Source organism: Serinus canaria, chromosome Z (genome assembly GCF_022539315.1).
Source record: "Serinus canaria isolate serCan28SL12 chromosome Z, serCan2020, whole genome shotgun sequence".
Lineage (NCBI taxonomy): Eukaryota > Metazoa > Chordata > Aves > Passeriformes > Fringillidae > Serinus > Serinus canaria.
The window spans coordinates 19,095,188-19,114,406 of record NC_066343.1 but is presented as its reverse complement, the minus strand read 5'-3'; the positions used below and the strand labels follow the sequence as shown (position 1 = coordinate 19,114,406).

Here is a 19,219-nt window from a genome sequence, read left to right as displayed (position 1 = left end):
ATTAGGAGACTTCTGGGTGAAAGTGATGCTTTTGATCTGGACAAACATACCTGGCATTGTTATGAGACTCTGAAAGAGCAAACAGGACTTTGCCTGTGCTTTTTGCATGCCAGTAGCTTTACGAATAGTCAGTTTAAAAGATCATTGCTATGGGCATAGCATAAATAATTTTATATACATAAATACATATGTATATATATATTATCTATGTGAGTGTGTGTGTGTGTACCAATGCATGTTAAATAAAAGCCCTAACAATATTTTAAAAACCCATAGCTTACTCTGAGACTTATTTTCTAGGATAAACTATATTTTTAATTCATCACTTCAGAAATCAAAGCCGTTCATGACCTTTTAAAATGACTACACATACACAGCACACTGTTAGATTAATATTGGTTTTTTTCCCCCTCCACTGCAAGCAAAGTTTAGACAGTTAGCTTTCATATTAGAAATTATTATTAAGCTTCAATTTAGTTTCTTAGAAGTTCATAATTAGGTCTTTTGATTGTGATCTTTTTTTTGGTAGTTAGGTCAAAGTAATCAAGTAACTATGTGCAGAAATTAACATTTTTATTATATTAGATTATGTACTGTAGTAGTAAAGCTTGTTTGAAGTGCATGAATAAAAAGTGAAATTACAGGAAGAACAATCTAATATAGCAATACTAGGTGCATTCACTGTGCATCTGAGAGGAGGAGGGGGGAAAAAAAGAAGAGTTTTCACTCATTTTGGCCTAAAATGTGTTCAGGTTTCCAGGATTCTGACATCAGAACCCAGATAACGCTGGCTAGAACCATAGGGCTTTACAATAAAAGCTAAAATATTGACCATATGATGGCAAAAAGTCTTTATTTTGCGGTTAACTTATTCTCTTCTAGCTACTCTCTGATGAAGTTGGTGGTGCTGTGGAGGATGATCTCCTTCTTCTTGACAAAGATCGTGATCGTTCAGCACTGTAGGCAACATGCTTATCGTAATTTTGGATCTGAGCCTCGAGGAATTCCCTCTGTTGCTGGCTGATTGTCTGGCTAATCAGTCCAGGAAGAGCTTGAATGCTACCAATTAAAGTTTCCAGTTTAGTTTCCAGAGTAACAATTCTCTTCTCAAAATCTTCACTTCTTTCATTTAAGTCAGAAATCATATCATACATGATGTTTTGAGTCTGCAAGTAAAAGGATGTAAGTAAAGGTTTAGAGAGACCTTACATGTATTGTAACAAGTAGCACACTGTATAAGGATTTGTAAAACAGGATATGAGTATTATAACAATATCTAATTTTGTGAAATAATTTTCTCTGTAGATTAGGTTACTGTAGACTAAACTTTCTACTAGATTTTTTGAGCAGAAACATAATGGCTTTTAGTAGCACTTTAGATGTCGAAGTTGAAATCAATTAAAGACCAGACACTTTTTGAAAATTCAGATGTTTGGGAGTGTACAAGGCTAACCTTTTTGAACAGTCAGTGTAAGCCACCAAGGGACAGAAGGCTCCACTGATGTATTCCATCCTTATTTGTTCCTGATGCTGGTTTAAAATACCTTCATTCTTCTAAGCAGAGCACAAATGTTGTTCACTGGCTTGCCCCTTAAACTTGGCAGATTTTCTTGAATTGGAAGTAGGAGGAGTTGAGTGGATTGTTTTTGAAAAGTATTCAAGGAGTAAAAGCTCAATTCTATGCTTTTCTTCTTTTGCATTCTCCAATCTATCTGGCCTTTACAAAACACTGCTGGAATATACCAAATATATAGAGTGTACTTAAAAATGACACAACGGTCAGTAAAAATGTATCTGAAATGTGTTGTTTCATAGAGACGTGGTTAAAACATAACGGTTGAATCTCTGCCTCTTATAGATTGAGGCTTCAGATCATTTAAACTAGAGTCAAAACTGGATGTAATTCAGTAGAAAAATCAGATGAAATTTTTGAACCATCCAAAGGAAAGGAAAATTAATTCACTGACTGCCTGAAATGTAAACCAATTCAGTATCAGGTGTGTTATAACCTATTGCTCTGCCTCCTGTTTCAGGATGCTAGCACAACCCTTGAAAGTGAAGTAGTCTACACAAAATAGTATATTAAAAGTCCTTATTAGTTGCCAGAAGCATTAGACTGAACTGTATTTTCACCTGAAATACAGTTGTCACCAAGTTGTCACATGGTTCTGTAAAGCAAGAGGGGAACGAACACTGAAGAGTTTAATCTTTGTTTTGATGCACTTGACATCAAGGAGGATTTTGAGGTAAATGAAGAGGTGTACAAGAAACCCTTAAGAAGAGCCCATCAATGCCTCTAATGTAGCCTCAAATTAAGCTCACAGTTACTGTTAAATAATATTAAGTTCTAATGAGAAATCCAAAATGCTATCAGCTCAGACTTCTAGCTATTACATATTTATGAAAAATTCTAGCAACAATAAACAAGCAGCTCACAACTGAATAGCCTTTTTTACCTCAACTTAAATGGTTTAAAAAAGATTTGAAAAACCTTATGATATATTGGCAAAGTAGGCAGTTATTATTCATTATAAAAACTTAAATTAAGTGCAGACCTAAATGTCCTTGTCCAAAGTTACTGCTGCATAAGTCAACAGGAACAGGAATCCAGAACTTCTAACTCCAGTCTAGAGGCTATTTACTATGGTCTGTCATGGCAGTCACTGTCACCACATGGTAAATTCTTCTTACTACACAGCACTACACCACTACGGCCCACTCACAGTTCAGCATTTGCCATGACCTCTGCAGTCAGCCCAGGAGCTCTCAGGATCAGCCTCTCAATTGTGAAGTCTTTTTCAAATGTACAAAAAAATAAATAAATATGGCACATTCAAACTTTTATCAGGATACTTTTTCAAGATGCAGGTGCTACCACAAAACACACACATAGTTTCATTTGCAACATATAACACCTTGTTAACAATATTTGCACACATAATGCATAACATTTTCACTTAAAAACTGTTCATATTGAAAGGATGAATGTTGAAACAACAGTAACTGCCTACTAACCTTTGCCAGGTCCACCAAAGTGTTGGCTTGATCATTCAGTTTCCTTTGTTCCATTTTTACACTTCTTAATCTAAAAAGTGGAATTTTAAGTCAGATTTTTTTTTTTTTTTTTTTTGTGAGGTCATACTAGGATTTCTAGGGAGCATGCACAAAACTTACAAGAGCAAATAACTGCATGGACAATGCCTTGACTACTTTGTGTAGAGTCAGAATCTTTCATGTGCCTGCTACAATGAGAAGCATGCTTCTTCAACACCGCAAAAAAGGAAAGAGCAAGGAAATGTGATGTCCTTGAGAATACCATTTGCCATGGTCAAAGTTGAATTCAATAAAGAAGATAACAATTTATCCAGACTACATGAAAGAAAGCCAAAACATTCCTCAAAGCCTCAGTATCGTGACAAGTAGATATAGGAAGAAACACAGAACAACAGTTTTTTGTCATTATTGTTGTAGAAATCAAGAATCTTCCCATGCCTACATGACTAGATACAGGTATTAGCCCTGTTCTGTCGGAAATGGATTGGGTTAGCAGGTGTTGGAACCTGATGAACATACAGTGATAAGTGAGTTTCTCCTTACTTTAAACAGAACTTCCATCAGACCAGCAGCTAAATAAGCAACATGCTTGCCAATATATTTGGGTTTTTTGGATAATTTGTGAATCTAAATATTATTGCATTTTAAATTTACTATTTAAACTATAGCATTGAAAAACTATGAAAGAAGAAGCAAGGGTATATTTTTTTCTTTGATGTGTACCTATCTGCATTATTGTTGGTTATGCACATTTCTTTCAAGACACATGACCCTTCTTGTACATTCTGATATGAGCCCCATGTTTTCCGGATTGACTACTAGAGGAGTTGTTTGTAGATTTGATTTTCACAAACAGGCAATTTCTCCCTTAAGTATGATTAATTTGTTCCACCTCTCATAATAGATCCATACCTGGATTCCCAATGACTTTTCGGGCTGTTCTAGAGCAGGAAATAGAGTTTTGCAAAACCAAGGTATCAATTTATAAACAATGTGTGATAAGATACCACTTCAGTCTACCAGTGTGCCAAGGGCCAACCACAGTAACAATTTGGTTAGCTGTCAAATGGAAGTGAGTTTGGCAGCATTTCGTGACATGTGGGTTGCAAATGCATTCTTTGCTCATTTCTCACTGATGGTATTACTTAGAAAGGTAGTTTAAAGAAAACCCTCTTGAAGGTATTCCAAAACCAGAATGTTTCTTTCATGTCTTTAGTTGACAAGCATTTCCCTTCATATCTAGGCTAAATGGTATGAGAAAGTAAATTGTGCAGAGCAAAATATCATTCAAAAATATCTTTAAAATATAAATGGAAATAACTCTGTTAAGGTAGAAATGAACTGATCACATAAAACTGGCATTCCAGGAGCTTGTTACTGGAATGCCATATGCTCTTCTTCCCCTGAAAGCTTCTCTCAGAACACAACATAAATGCAGACGGTAGGACTCGTGTTTTCGGAGGCTACAAGGTGGAGTTTTTCTAAAGCAAAAAGGGAGTCTCCAAGGTACAGAATTGTATCATCACAATGTCAGAACAATTATTCAAATAAAATTATTTCACTGGAGAATGAAAACCCCAGAGGTTTGGTGACCATTCTTTCAAATAATGTGCAGAATATGGGTTTTCTGCTTTTCTTAAGATTCATCTGTTTGACAATCAGTATTTTAATTTTAAAATTCCAGGAAGTTCATTATTATTGTAGTACTAGTTGATGCCAACATGATAATTCTTCATAGTAACCAATCCAAAACCTACCACAGGCTGTAAGAATGTATAGATATGGCAAGTCTTTAGCTGCAACAGCCAGATTTAAAGAAAACCAACAGACTTTCTTAGTATAATTCATTAAGATAAAATTTTGATTTTATGAACTTCACTTATCACAGAAAAAGATCATGATTCTGGATCGCATTTCCATGGCAGCAATCAGACCACTGAAATTCACAAATAAAAACTCTATTTTTTGCATGCAGACAGTGGTAAATTCTGCAAGTTTAGAAAGGAACAGCTTATACAACTTACTTCCGAGCTCTATTTTCATTTTGTTGAAAAAAAGACAAAACAAAAGAAAACAAAGTGTAAAATATACTAAAACAACCAAATGAGCACAGTGGGCTCGATTCAGCAGGTGGAGAGTCCTAGGGAGATGCTACTTTTGATCATCAGTAGGATGATGAGGAGGAGTCTACCTCACATTCATGATGAAAGAATCTGACATATCTTCAAGCCTTCCCATAAACTATCATCTGCAGATTTTTTTATTCATACAATACATAACATGCCTTTTTATGATTTCACCTTCATCTTATCTAATGTGTATGAGAAGCAGAACAGCCAGACTAGCTGAACACAGTTCAGAGCTTTGACCATGACTGCTATCTTGATCTGGTCTGGTTTCTTTTATGAAATTACTCCTGAAATACCACTCTTTTTATTTTTGTCTCCTGTGAAATGGTTGAAGGTGAAGGAGGGGGATCAAACAAAACTTAAGACTCTGGAAAGATGGAAAACCCTAAGTCACTTGAGAAAAAGTGCAAAGATGCAAAGGGATGAAAAATTATTGCATCTAATCAGCTACAAGAGAAAAGCAAACTGCTATTGCAATATTTTCATTTATGGTGCATTCTTCAGCATATTGGAAAAATTATTTTTTGTTGTTTTTTTTCTTTTCCTGAATACAGTAGTTTTGGGGCTGTAGTGTGAAGTGGTAAAAGATAGAGAGAAATTATTAAGATAGTTGTGCAATCTAGCTGTCACACCTAGGAAAAAATTTTGGATGCCACCTTCCACCTGATTAATTTTTAAGGGAGATGCAGAACACACTTTATATCCTGAAAAGTTCTTCTGGACTTGAGTGATAAAAAAAGCTGGAGATCGAGCCTGCTGTGCTTTTTAGATTCTCTTCTGAACATATGTGCTCATACACACAGACACACAAACACACACACACAATAAATAGTAAAGTTAAAATGTTAAGAAACAACCTTTGCAATCAAGGATTCAAGTCCAGCAAGGATGCACATGACATGCTATCCTCTCCCCAGAACCCCTGTCATTCCATGTCCCAATCCTTTAAGCTAAGCAGGATGACCAAACTGCTATATAAAAATATACTTTTTATATTCACATAAAAATGCCTCAATTTCTGTTGTCTTTTTATTCCTCAAAATACCTCCACATGTATCTCCACAAATGACACAGTAACATTTAAACCTGAAATTTTGCTAAATATAATACAGTAATCAAGATTTACAGAGTATTTCATAGCTTAAGCTTAGCTACCTACTGCTTTAAAACATTGCTAGGAAAGAGAGAATGATTGTTAGTCTAAATTTACTAGTAGGAAATGAGTAAACCTAGCCTTTCCTTCCTGTCTTTCCTGTAAGACGCTACATAGATGTTCTTTTCATGGATGCTTCCCTCACATCTCTTCACTGGTTTCTCAGACACAGGCCTAGACTCAAAAGTTACGAAGCCATCAGTTTGAAACTGAACCTAATTTGTCTGCTTCTTCCCTGCAACTCATGGAAGCTATCTTCATAGGCTGGACAAGTGGCTGCCTCAGGCTGAATAGGGATAACAAATAGAACAAACAGACCCTGACCATTCCTCAAAATAATTCTGGCTCCTAAGGACAAAACTCTGAGGTTTTTTTTCCCCTCTCATGAAGTTCAGGAGTAGTAACCATTGTGCAATTCTTCTCATTCTGATGTGCTTTATAACAAATACATACTGCAAATTTTAGATAAAGACCTGTAGCTTGGCAATACCATGGCACAGCTTAATCCTACTACCAGTTTTAGGTCTCAGGCTTGTTTTCAAATTCTCAAGTAGAGGGGAAGAACTCATTTGAATAATGCCAGAGGTGCTCAATGGTCTCAACTACTGGCATACTCCCATTTTCTAGAACAGATGGCAAGGGTTATAGGTAACATACCAACATTACCAATCTTTGATCATATGCTCTGAGAATATACAGTGGAGAGAGGCAACTAAACGCTGGTGTGCCATGAAATTACACTTGATAAATATCCTTTTCATTAAACACTACATATATACTCTCTTCTATCACATCATTCTGATTTTAAAATATGAAAACATCTACAAAGAAAATGTTGTTATTTTTTTTAAATTTCCTTCTGTGTATTAAAGCTCACATCTTTCTACCAGGAAGAAAATGCATTAAAAAATATAGTCTTAGTGGCATAGAACAAAAAAAAGTCTCAGATAACTCAAGAAGCAAGGGAAACTTCCAAAAAACATGGACCAGTTTATATGGACATAAACTGCCAATCTACCATTTTATTTTATTGTAAACAGATAATACAGTAAATGGTTATCTTTGTCTTACTCTGAAAGAAAATCAGCCTCCAGAACAATCTTCTATGAAGAGAAGGGAACGGTGTGGGGAGAGGAGGGAGGGGGTGGGATGGGACAAAGAGTGACTGAGAGAGAAGGAAACTAACAGAAATCACCTTGGGAGGAAAAAGAAAGCAAAATAGTACTTACTGATGAATAGCTTGCAAGAATTTGCGTTGATGTTTCCTTACTTTTGCATGGTCTATTTTTTTAACCAGCTTTGTGTTTTTATAAATTAACCATGTTTCCCTGAGTACATTGGCCGCTGCATTTTTCACCTGTTTAATAAAAGAAAAACACCGAGCTGACAAAAGTAGTATTACATTATGTTTTTACTTTTTTTTATTAACTCCTCCTAAAGCTTTTGAAATGCTGTCTTTACTGTGGGAAGTGAGTACCTCAAGAAGCTGAAGCACTGAGGGAAGAAAGCAACTTGATTAAGGGGATTGCTGAGCAGTTTCCTTTTTATATAGATGTGATGTTCAGATCAAATATTTTTGCATCCAAGAATAATTTTCCCTCTTCAAAGAGCTGTAACTGTTTGGCGTTTATGGCAATATAAATTACAGTGAGGAAATACTAATGCATTATCTGTATGTGTATTCAATAGGATCATAACAAGAAAGATTTCTCTCTTTCTTGTTCTATGGTTAGCACTTAATTCTTTTACCAATTGAATTAACAGTCTTTTAAACTTCCAGAGCTGTTTGAGCACTTTGTCCCTTTTTTTTTTTTTTTTTGGGTGGTGGCATTTACTTTTAATACTTGTTTCTTTTTTAACATTCTCCAAGATGATGAAAAAATATGTTGTCAATTAATGTGGGCAGAGTTCTATTTAAAAAGTGCTTCGACTCCTTTTTTAAATTCAGCTTTCCATAAAATATTAAGAGTACCTACAGTTTCCTTTTTAGACCCTCCAAAATTTTCAAGAATGCTTAAAAACACGAATAATTTGAATGCAATGTTGATTAATGGCCGAATGACTAGGTTACTTGGAAAGAAAAATTGTCCTAATTATTAAACTTTATTTTCTCTCCCTCCGGATTTACGTCATGCCAGTAACTGCAGTGTCAGAGCTAAGTCAGTGGTTAAGACATTGCAGGAATGTCATGCAATAGCTTGGCCCAGCAACAGGCTCCCCCACCTTACACCTGTAAGTGCTGGAGAACCTTTTCCTGTCTTCCCTGAAAGTACAACCATAGTTTAGAGACCTCCTCACAATCCCTAAGTTGCCCTTGCATTTCCAGAAGGTATGGCTATCATCAGGCTGTGAGTAAAGACCCCCAGCATCTGCATGATTTGTGATCTGATGTGCATCTTGGATTTGTTTGTTTGGCTCACTTTTCATGTGCTTTGAGCTTCACGAGCTTAAAGCTCTGAAAACACCACTTGAATAAAGTATTAGACTAACACTGAGATTTATATGAAGAACAGAATAACAAAATAAACTTCAAAAGGCATAAATAAAGACTAGACTCAAAATCTGGCCAATCTCTGAGACATTTTGGGCTCAGCTGTCAGATAACACTAGAAATGTAACTGTGTTATGGAAGGAGAAATTATTTCCTGTGGTCTAGTATCAACAACACCTTAACTGACTGCAATAGGAATGTAAATCCACAAGCTCAGAGAGACACCTTGTCAGACACCATTTATACCTATATAAGAACTCTCTTCCCACTCATCCTTAGTCCTTTCCTGCAGTGACTCCTTAGAGGAGACACAGGTTGTTAGTGGTGAGCAGCACAGAAATGAGAGCCAGCAGAGCCAGAGCAGTGCTCTGAGAAACACAGCATGTGGGGACAGGACAGGGCTCTCTGCAGCAAAGGGAGCCTGCAGTGCTGCATGGAGCCATCCTCCTCCTGGCCTAGAGCAGAACTCCTGTCTCCGTCTCAGGCACTGACATCCCTCTGCACCCACCACTAAGGAGAAACTCTGCTGAGTTGTGATTATAAGCACCTTTGTCTTCACAATGGCTCTTCTTAATAATGAAAACTGAACAAGTTGAGTGGACTGTACAGCTACTACTCATACAGCTACTACTACTACTACTACTACTCATTTTCTTTTCCCCTCAACACTGACCTGTTTAATTTCAGCAAAGGATTTGTATTGCCTTGTTTGCTGCATTTTCTTTAATTTAAAATATTTCTGTCAATACCAATGATTACTATTTTGTAAAAGATAGTCTCTTCTAAAAAAAATATATACAAATATCTTTCAGGGCCATTCAGTGCTGTGTGCCACTAAATAAACCATGTGTTGTATACAAAAAGCAGCTGGAAAGACTGTCTCATTGTTATTGTTCCTATGTTGTCAACATTTGAAAACATGTTATTTTCTTAAGAACATCTCTCATAACTTGAAATATTTGTTTTTATCTGTTATTTCACCTATTTTACCTACAGAAAATATATTTTAATATGCTACACAAAACTTTTGGTTTAATACAATAGTCTAGTTTCACAGCATTTAATTGCTAATTAACACCAAATACCTTACAGTCACAAGGGTCTGTATATAGAATATACAATATTCTATACAAATTCTTAAAATTTGCTGACAACTTGCAGTTGCCCTCCATTTAAAGAAAAACTCAAGGCATCCCATTTCAAATCTTTCAAAATAATACCCAAGATAAAGTTCAGCAAGGACACCAAGCAGGAGACTACTTAAAAACAAATGCATAAATAAATTAAAACACAGTATTCCTTTTCAGTTGTGAATATAAAGTGTGACTTACTCTTTTAGTTAGCTGGGTGTCCATCATGAAATTATGCACATGTTTTTCAGCTTTGGTAAGTTCTAACTTCCTTGCCACCACAGCCACCACCAGTGCAGTGCACCCAGCACCCTGAAAACAATAAAACAAACCCCCAAGATGTTACTATTGCATTTTGCAGAGTTTTTAGAGGAAGCTTCTCCTTTCCTGTAGAAGTATGGCAGGCAATCAGGTGATTCATCCCAGGTACATACAGCAAACATACTACAGCTGTTTCATTTCAGAGTATTATGACAAGTCAGTATTTACAGGCTAGTAAACTATTAAGGCACCAAAATAATTAGTGAGCATCACTTAAAAGTTCTGTTGTTTGTTTTTTTTTCCTCTGCAGGGGTTGAACATTTCCCATTTCTAATGCATAAACAAAGGGGGTGATAAAAACAGCTTTTCAAACCAAGTAACAGAGTACCCTGTTCTTAAAAATTTTCTCAAGGTTATAACAACTGCTAAAGAGGAAATAGGATTTGATTAGTATTTAGCGCGCACACACACACACAAAAGAAAAGTTTCTTAGGACTTTCTGCAGGGCCTAAAAATAATAGCAAAATTAGTATTTACTCACTTTAGTATAGTTTCCTGTTGTTCTGAGTACTTCAGTGATATTTTCCTATATTATTTCTGCTTATCTTATTACCACATAAAATAGAACACATACACAGGACTACATCTTCAAAACTTGGACAGAGACAATACCAATTTTCTAATTCATGCTGTGTATATGCATGCACATGCATGTATACACACTGACATGCATGTGCACAACAGGAAAATTCCAGGAGGTGCCTGTCTCTTTGGAATGACAGTGGCTTTAGCAGCATCACAAATACAAATGCTTCTTAATGGGGCAGGTGAAAGACAAAGGAGGCTAAAATGAGCCAGTTAATAAGCAGTGTCAGTTTTATACATCTAGAGGTATCATTACCTTTACACTATTTATAAATTCTACTGCTTTAATATTTGGTTTTAATAAACAAATTCTTACATCTTCTTTTTTAAAAAAGTATAAATATCTCATTTAATATACAAGGCTACATTTAACTTGCAGGTTCATTCCAATCTAGCTCTTATTCACTTGTGTCAGTTACTCTTCAGTATAAAGCAATCTCTCATTGCTTCTCTTTGAAGCTTCGCACATTTTGATTCACAGAGCTTTCTTCTACTCATTCTGTACTTCTCCCACAAATTTAGTCTCTATCCTGCACATCTATAACTGCTTTATCCTCTCCAGAAAATCCAGAAGAAATCTCAGAATTTAGCTTTCAAAATACAAAATCCATTAATAAAAACATAGAGACTGCAAAATAATTTAACTCAGTGGAAACCCTTTTTCCACACAGAGTCCTTAAAAAACTGGATCTTGTCTCTCTGTGTACTTACTGAGGCATACATTGAATTCTGTGAAAGCCTTGAATTAGTAATTTTTCCATTTCCCTGGTAGATTGTTCTAAAAAATGCATCCAATCCTCCTCTCATTTTCTCCAATTAGCTCTCGTCTTCCATCCTCAACAGCTCTCAGCATTCCTTCAAATGAGTCCCTCATAGTTTTGCTGCATATCCTGCTTCCGTTCCTGTCCTCAATACTAAGCCTTTGTTTTTATCCACCTCTCTGTTGTCTTGTGACGATGGAAGTTCATGGGAATTTACATGAAGTTTTGCTCTCTCCACGAGTCAAAATGGTGCTAAAACTTCTCTTCCTTTTCTAGACCCCATTAATAGTTAAAAGAGAAGAATACAGTCCACACAGCTTGAGGCTAAGCACTTCAGAAGCCCACTGAACCTCCACTGGGAAGAGGACAGGGCAGAAGATGCTCTAACACATCCTACCCCCTCCAGAAAACAGACAGCGTTCTTTAGGCCTTCTTCCTGTCTAGGAAAATGCTAATATGCAGAAGACTTCTCTGTAGGCAAATAAATTAATAAATTACCCCACCTAACAGCAAGGAAATGAAGATAAAAGCAGACATCTTTTGGTTCAGTATGTCAGGAAAACCAGGGCCACATGTTGATGTAATGACATTACCAGAGTTCTGCCTGCTCACAGCCAGAAAGCTAGAATGAAAATGAGCTTATCAATACAGACCCCACTGGCAAAAAACCACCTATTTAAGCCAATTTACTAGGGGAGAAAAATACTAGATGACTCTTTTCCAATTCCCCTCAAGAAGACTAGAGGAATAGTGGCAGGCAAAAGAGCTTGCTTTGAAGCAAAATCATTCCAGGCTTTGTGATTAAGGCATTTTCAATGTGGCACAGCAGCTGTAAGGGCCAAATGCTGTCAAAAGTAAGAGTTTTATGTCTCACATAAAATATACTGTCTGTGGTGTCACAATACTGTCACTGGTAAGCTGTGACAACCACCTCTATAGTGTATATGCACTGCTATCTTTCTCATCCCGAGAACAGCTTATTGTGATGGCAAGGTACTCTAAATTCAGTTTAAACCTCTTGGTTTTGTGGTATACGATGGGATCTCAGGACATGAACATGAGCTCTTTTAGTGTTTCTTCAGAAGTACGAAGTATTATCCTATCTGCATGTTTACATTTCACAGTACTGTGAAGGAAAACCCATCACTCACAGCAGCTTACAACAATGACTAAAATTCCACTTAACCAACAACCTAATTACGCTAATTAATATTTTATGTTACAGCAACCTGTAATATTACAGGGCTCCCCCAAAGAGCTCAGCATCCTTAAAAATACTCATAAAGTGAGAATTATATAAAATTGCAGAAATTAAATGGAGGAAATATAGTTGCTTTAAAAAATGGTAGCATTGTGTCATTGTGCATGATACATGACATGTTTTTTGAATATGCTGACTCATAGGAAAATCAGTAGGTCAGCTTTTACATCCAGTTTGTTATATCAGTACTACAGCAATGCATCAGCTACTTATTAATTAAAATTACTCAAACTAAGTAAAAGCACTAATACTTATTTCATCTGTAGGAGGGGTTTTCTAGAGAATAAAATTCTACAAAGTCTTATATTTGATTACTGTATTAACTTTCAACATCATTATTTTTATCCAGTTTTGAGGGTAAATAATAAAAAAAATCATTGCTTCAAGCTCTTGTTAAGGAGAATTATATATAAGATGAAGAAAATTAAAAAGGCAGGACGGTATATATTTCAGGTATCAAAGCATTAGTTGATTCTGTCTGGAATTCACACTCCTTAATCAGCGGCCTGACCACCTCCTGCATTACAGAGTTATCGCAGGGTGTTTTGGCTTGGTAAGCAGCCTGGTTTTAAGGGCACTCAGGACAGAAATTATTACAACACATGCAGTGTAAGCAAATTGATCAAGCCAAGGCTAAGGTCTGACTACATTGTTTATCTGCTCCACTTAAGAGGAAACAGGTAATAATCAGAATTAGCCATTCATTAATTTGATGGTGTTCAAGTACTCTATGATCTCAAGTGCTCTATGAAATATTTGCCAGCAACCACCTGTTTTAAAAGCTGATTCTGATACCTGAATTATTCTGTTTTCCAGAAAGCATGTACAAGCTGAATGAAATTATCTACTAAAGCATGGGAAGCTCTTAAAGATTGCAGATTGAAGAATAGGCAAGATTAGAACTACACTGATCTGAGCAATACCTATTTCCTGTTTGCAAGGATCAGAAGATGATGAATTAAATGAATTTAATCCTGAACACACATTATTTCTTGCTTGATATGAAGTGTAGCATATTTGTCTAAAGTAAAAGCAAGAAGTCTGGAAATAAACATATCCACAGTCTTCCAGCTGAGCAAATCAACAAACTCAGGACTTCACAGTGGCATCAGATCTCTGATGGTGATGTAGAATTTGCACTTATGAGCAGTACAACCTTTAGCATCAGGTTCACAATCATTTACACAGGACAGAACTTGCCTTGATTGTCAATCTATTTAGTTATTGTCCCTTATGAAAACAATTTGATGTGACTGCAAGCAACTTGAGGACATTTGTTGTATCTTTAATTCTAAATATGCTCCTGTTAAGGACAAAGAATGACACCTAAAGGTCAAATGTTCATGCAAGTCTGTGAAAGCCATTCTCCTCTCTAGCCCTCTTTGATGCCTAGAACCCAAAGTGAGTTTCCCTGATAGAAATGTAAATGGAAGTGTACATTGGCATTTTACTCATAAATGGTTAGGCAGTTTTTAAACACTAGTAGGACAATAATTTTCTCTGTTACATAAACCTAAATGATGACTGATACACCTAACAAAATGAATGGAAGGATGGATTAAACTGAGGGGGAAAAATAATGTCATCAGGCATTAATGTCAAGCCCACGTTATTTGAAAAGGGAAAGAGAAGAAAGATGAAATTAATTGTATTTTAAATTATACTTTAAATTTAGCAACTGAACATGACATAAATTTAGCTTAAACATGACTCTCAGAAGAAAGCATAACTATTACTTGGTGTTGTGTTTCATTTTACTTACATGCATCATAAATTGCAACTTTCCTTATTTTCAGCACAGTCTCTCCTCTTGGCACTTAGTTCTGAATTATTGCAAGCCTTCTTTCAACTGCTTTAACAAAGCAAACTATGCCTTAGACACATCAGACATTGCTGCAATGGTTATTTTCTTTGCCCGTCATTCTTAAAATGTTACTCTGCTCTAGGTTGATGGAGTCCCTTCTCTATGGCACTGTATACATTACATTTGCCCTCAGTTGCAGTATTTTATGACTCCTCATGGATTTCAGTTCTAACAAGATCTTTCAGACAAGATTCTTTGCATCACCTATTTACTTAGTAAAAGCTCCCAAGAAACATATAAATCTAATATATAGTTTTCTTTTAAAACCTTCCCCTTCTTTGTTTAGGATTTTATTTACTACAAAGCCTAGCAAAACCAGTGAAGGTACATCAGATTCTGGTATGCCAAGATGACTTTTACTATCCTACATAATTCCTCCTTGTTTTCCATTCTATTTGCTTTATGGGAATGCTAAACTTGTCAGTAATGTGGACTATGTATTTCTATTCTCTTTATACAGCACTGGTATCAATAGGATCAGTAATCCTGAAAGGCTGCAGGAACATAAATAAGAATTAAAAAAGGTGGTAGGCCTGTATTACCCAGTTATAGCATGTACATCATACTAGACCTGACTTTCCCTTTCTCTTCCTTGTCAAAGTCACTCATCAATACAGTTACCACCTGCCAGCTGAGATGCCTTTTGCAGTCCAACCACAATCCCCTGTCCTCTTCACTTTTGCAATCCACACTGAGCTTTCTGCAGCAGAATCACCATATCAAAGCTGGCTAACTAAAAGTTACTACAGAGGATTTTACATTACAGTAAACCACACATGACACAGCCATGGCAGCTGGAGGGAAAAAGCTGTTGTTTCCCACAGCACAGAAGGAAAAGGTGGCTATGGAATCTGGATCAAGACCATGCCTTTACTACCACTCACAAGTGCTAAGACTGAAGGTTCACACTGCTGCAAGACAGTGATTGCAAAACTGCAGGGTTCAGAGTTCAAGGGCAGTCTAGCATGTACATCTAGCATTCTCATTAAGGCCCAGTTTTACTGACAGCCAGAGAAGTGCTTTCAGCTCTTCAGCCAAGGGTTTATCTAAGGCAAATAAAGCTTAGCACTGGCTGCATTTTCAGTTAGAACTGAAAGCAGCATTGGGTCAGTAAGAAACCCTGTAGTCCTCTAAGTAAATCCCTCAGGCATTGTCGTTTGGTTCTTTTTTTGATAAGGTTCCAAAATATCTTTACAAGACTACAGGGAATTGAGTCACTCCTGCAACCACCTGGAGGGTGCTGCTGGTGAGAAGGGAAGCCACACTGTGCATCAGAGTCTCTGTTGAAAGTCATCTGGCATCTTTGGTTCACTGGACTGGAAGTGAAGTGCAATCTTAAGTGGTCACAAAAATGTCCTGCTATACTTGCCTGTAGCTGAAAGAAGGCAGTTGCCACATTTCTTGCTCACTTCTCTTGGGATCCACTGAGGGAGAGAGAAGGTGCGCTTTGCAGACATATGGTTCTGGTGGGAAATTTAGCTCTGCACCAGAAAAGGCACAACATTCCTCCTGCTGCTCTGCATAAAATGAAAATCCTGTAAGAATTTAAACAGGCATTCTGTTCATTTGGCTCTCTCAAAGGTGGACATACATGGCCACCAGGGAAGGGGTAAAAAAAATTTTTAAAAAATGTTGCTTGAAGTAAAAAAAAAAATCTCTCCAAAACAACACAGACAGAAGCTAGGGAAGTGGTGCTGTATAAATGTGGGTTTGTATTTGTCACTGCTTACTGGGAGAGATGAATAACCTTGCAAGACTGAAATAAAATGAGTAGTAGGGCAATAACTACATTATGTCACCAAAGGATGATCTAAAAAACCTTCATATGATTTATACTTTCACGTATTCAATATTTGCCTGGCTACTATTGTCTTCAGTGGGGTTTGTCTGCATCACATCTAGAATTTTATTGCAGCATTTAAATTTCTTGTCTATACAAGAGTGGATGAGCAGGTTTGTTTACTTCTAATTAGCCCAAAGGTTTTTAGCAATGTTGCGAAAATAAAAATTATGAAGACCATTAAAATGTTATATATAAATGTGAAGTTGATTAAATAGTGTCACACAGAAGAATGGGTGAAGTAAACTTCTTGAGAAATGAAAGCTGGGTACTAGGAGAGACACAGCACAGGACATCATGATTTATAACATGAAGACAGTATTTCTTCTACAGGGGAACCTATAAAGGACTGTAGTGTTAATGAATGTAGTGGTAATGACTGCAGACTGTCAGAGAACCCTGACAATTGAATATGCCCCGATGACTGGGCTTCTGATAAACCTTCAGTGGTCATAACAACTAAAACACCCCTGGACAGTTTATCCCAAAATGCATAAAAACCTTTTGCTGGGCAAGGGTTGAAGTCCAATTTCCTTAAATGAGCAGGCTTAACAGCCTATAAGGCTGATGGGAAACATCATTTCAATAATTCAAGATGAAAGCTACCAGGGATGTTCTTGTTCTTCACCTGTTTTGTAAATACAAAATTTTCATAAGAATATGTGTAAAAGCATGCAAAAACTGCTGTATTAAATCTAAGGCTATTGCAAATGAAATTACATGTTCTCAGATCAAAGGAGTTTTGCTGCAATAGTCATCAGCTCTAGTCACACCTATGTAAACATTGACACCATGAGACAACTGCTTCTGATTCCAGCCAGGAACTAACTGCCTCTGAATTTACTGAAATGCATCCATAACTAGACCTTAGTGGGAAAAAATTTCTGTGGCCTCTGACACTTCAAAAACTTCCCTGCTCTACTGGTACAAACTAAAGACATTCTGAAGAAATTTTTCCCCTTAATTTTTCTAGTTATGAAAATTGGTGAAAGCTTTCAAGAGGTGGTGTTTACTCAAATGGAGTAAACACCACCCATGCCATTGACTCACTTTTCAGATTAATGCCCTCTGAACCACTACTTCAGTGATAATGCTTTAAAGCTTCTCAACCTGATTTTGATAATTTATGATTCTATACTTCAGCTAAAAATTTCATTTCAACAAGCCACGGACATAAAATAATCCCAAAGTACCTTTCTCCCCTACCAAAGTTACCATTTTTGCAATTTGTTGCGCTGGAACAACAATAGTAGAGGAGCTGACAAATTTCTCAGCAGCACATCCTTTAATAGCTTCACCCCTAAGAACGCAGGCATCATTAACCATCTTCTCATAAAATTTCTGCTCAATACATTGTCTACTTAGGTTGTACTATGATAGAAGGAAAAAACACAGTCTTTTCTAAATCTCGGTGTCATATTTATTACTGAATTATCAGAATCTACTGAATTATATTCTAGCATATATCTGAGACATGGACCCAAGAGGCTATCAATTCACATGAAAACTTTTCATATTTTCTGTACTCTCAGAGAAGTAAAAACTGAACAGTGTTCTAGATGTTTGAGATATTTTCTTATCCACAGAATGATGCACCGCAGTGCTTTAACTTGAATTGATCGTACCTCTTCAGCTTTTAAAGTGTAACTCAAAATACATTTCTATATTTTATAAACCATAGTTTCTCTGACACACTACACAATTAAACAATGTGAACAAAAGTTTTCATAAAATCACACATTTTAGACATTATTATGCACAATAATTTATGACCTTTTTGTAAACCATCCATAAAGTTCAATAAAATAATTTCCATATTTTCTCAAATCTGATGTTTACCTTACTTTTTTCTCTTTTTAAGGACTCCTCCCAGAAGACATGCAGACAATGTTAACTCTGCAGTTAGAATCTACTTGTTTTTCACTTCTTTTTTCTTACAATCTAACAAATTATAATTTTCAAAAAAAATACAGTTCAGATTTTGCTACCAACAAAAAATAAGGCAGTTAGAAACTGCTACTACTCTAAGTGCCATGTTCCTATTTTAGATAGTTCTCTGTATTTGTTGGTAAGACTAGGCCATCTACAATTACCATTTGCACAAATCACAATTAGCTTTAGATGAAGAGTCCTCTGTTCTTAAACCATCAACACTTCATCCTCATCACTTTTTTCATGAGTCATAGCAAAGAAACCGTGATTGTTTAGAAATAAATGCAGACTTCCAAAGGACATTAAAACCTTCATAATGAGAGGATTTAAAATTAGATCTTATGAATTTTTGATTCACCATTTGGAAATATAAAAACTATTGTTCCTAAAGCCAGATTGTACACACTGACTTCATTGCAACAACTCTAATAAGAATACTTCATTTACATGAGTGGTCTTCAAATACTGTAGCTAAAATATGCCACTTAAAACTTTCGCAAGGAAAAATTAAAATCTTGTCCACAGCTATTGCATACATTTAAGAAACTTTCCTTATTTATTTGGTTCTTTCCTAGGCCTAACAATCTCTTTGAAGTACATTTCAACAAGAGAAGCAATTAAAATATAATTTCCATATTAGCAAAGCAGACACTTGGAATAACACCTATTTCATTTAAAGCAAACTTCATCGAGCTGCA

The 19,219-nt window shown here is 36.2% G+C and overlaps 1 protein-coding gene across 2 annotated transcripts in view; it reads right to left on the bottom strand.

Annotated features, from left to right (window-relative positions):
• Positions 1-556: 556 nt before the first annotated feature.
• The window catches only part of LOC103821477 (small conductance calcium-activated potassium channel protein 2), a 68,452-nt gene continuing 49,789 nt past the window's right edge, over positions 557-19,219 (bottom strand). Inside the window, exons 5-8 of one of the 2 annotated variants that reach the window (XM_050987248.1) lie at positions 10,159-10,269; positions 7,566-7,693; positions 3,016-3,085; positions 557-1,166 (exon numbers count right to left, since the gene is read on the bottom strand). In XM_050987248.1, coding sequence (XP_050843205.1) covers positions 879-1,166; positions 3,016-3,085; positions 7,566-7,693; positions 10,159-10,269 — 597 coding nt within the window. In that variant the 3' untranslated portion in view covers positions 557-878. The remainder of the gene's footprint in view (positions 1,167-3,015; positions 3,086-7,565; positions 7,694-10,158; positions 10,270-19,219) is intronic. The other variant, XM_050987249.1, reaches the window with a different exon arrangement.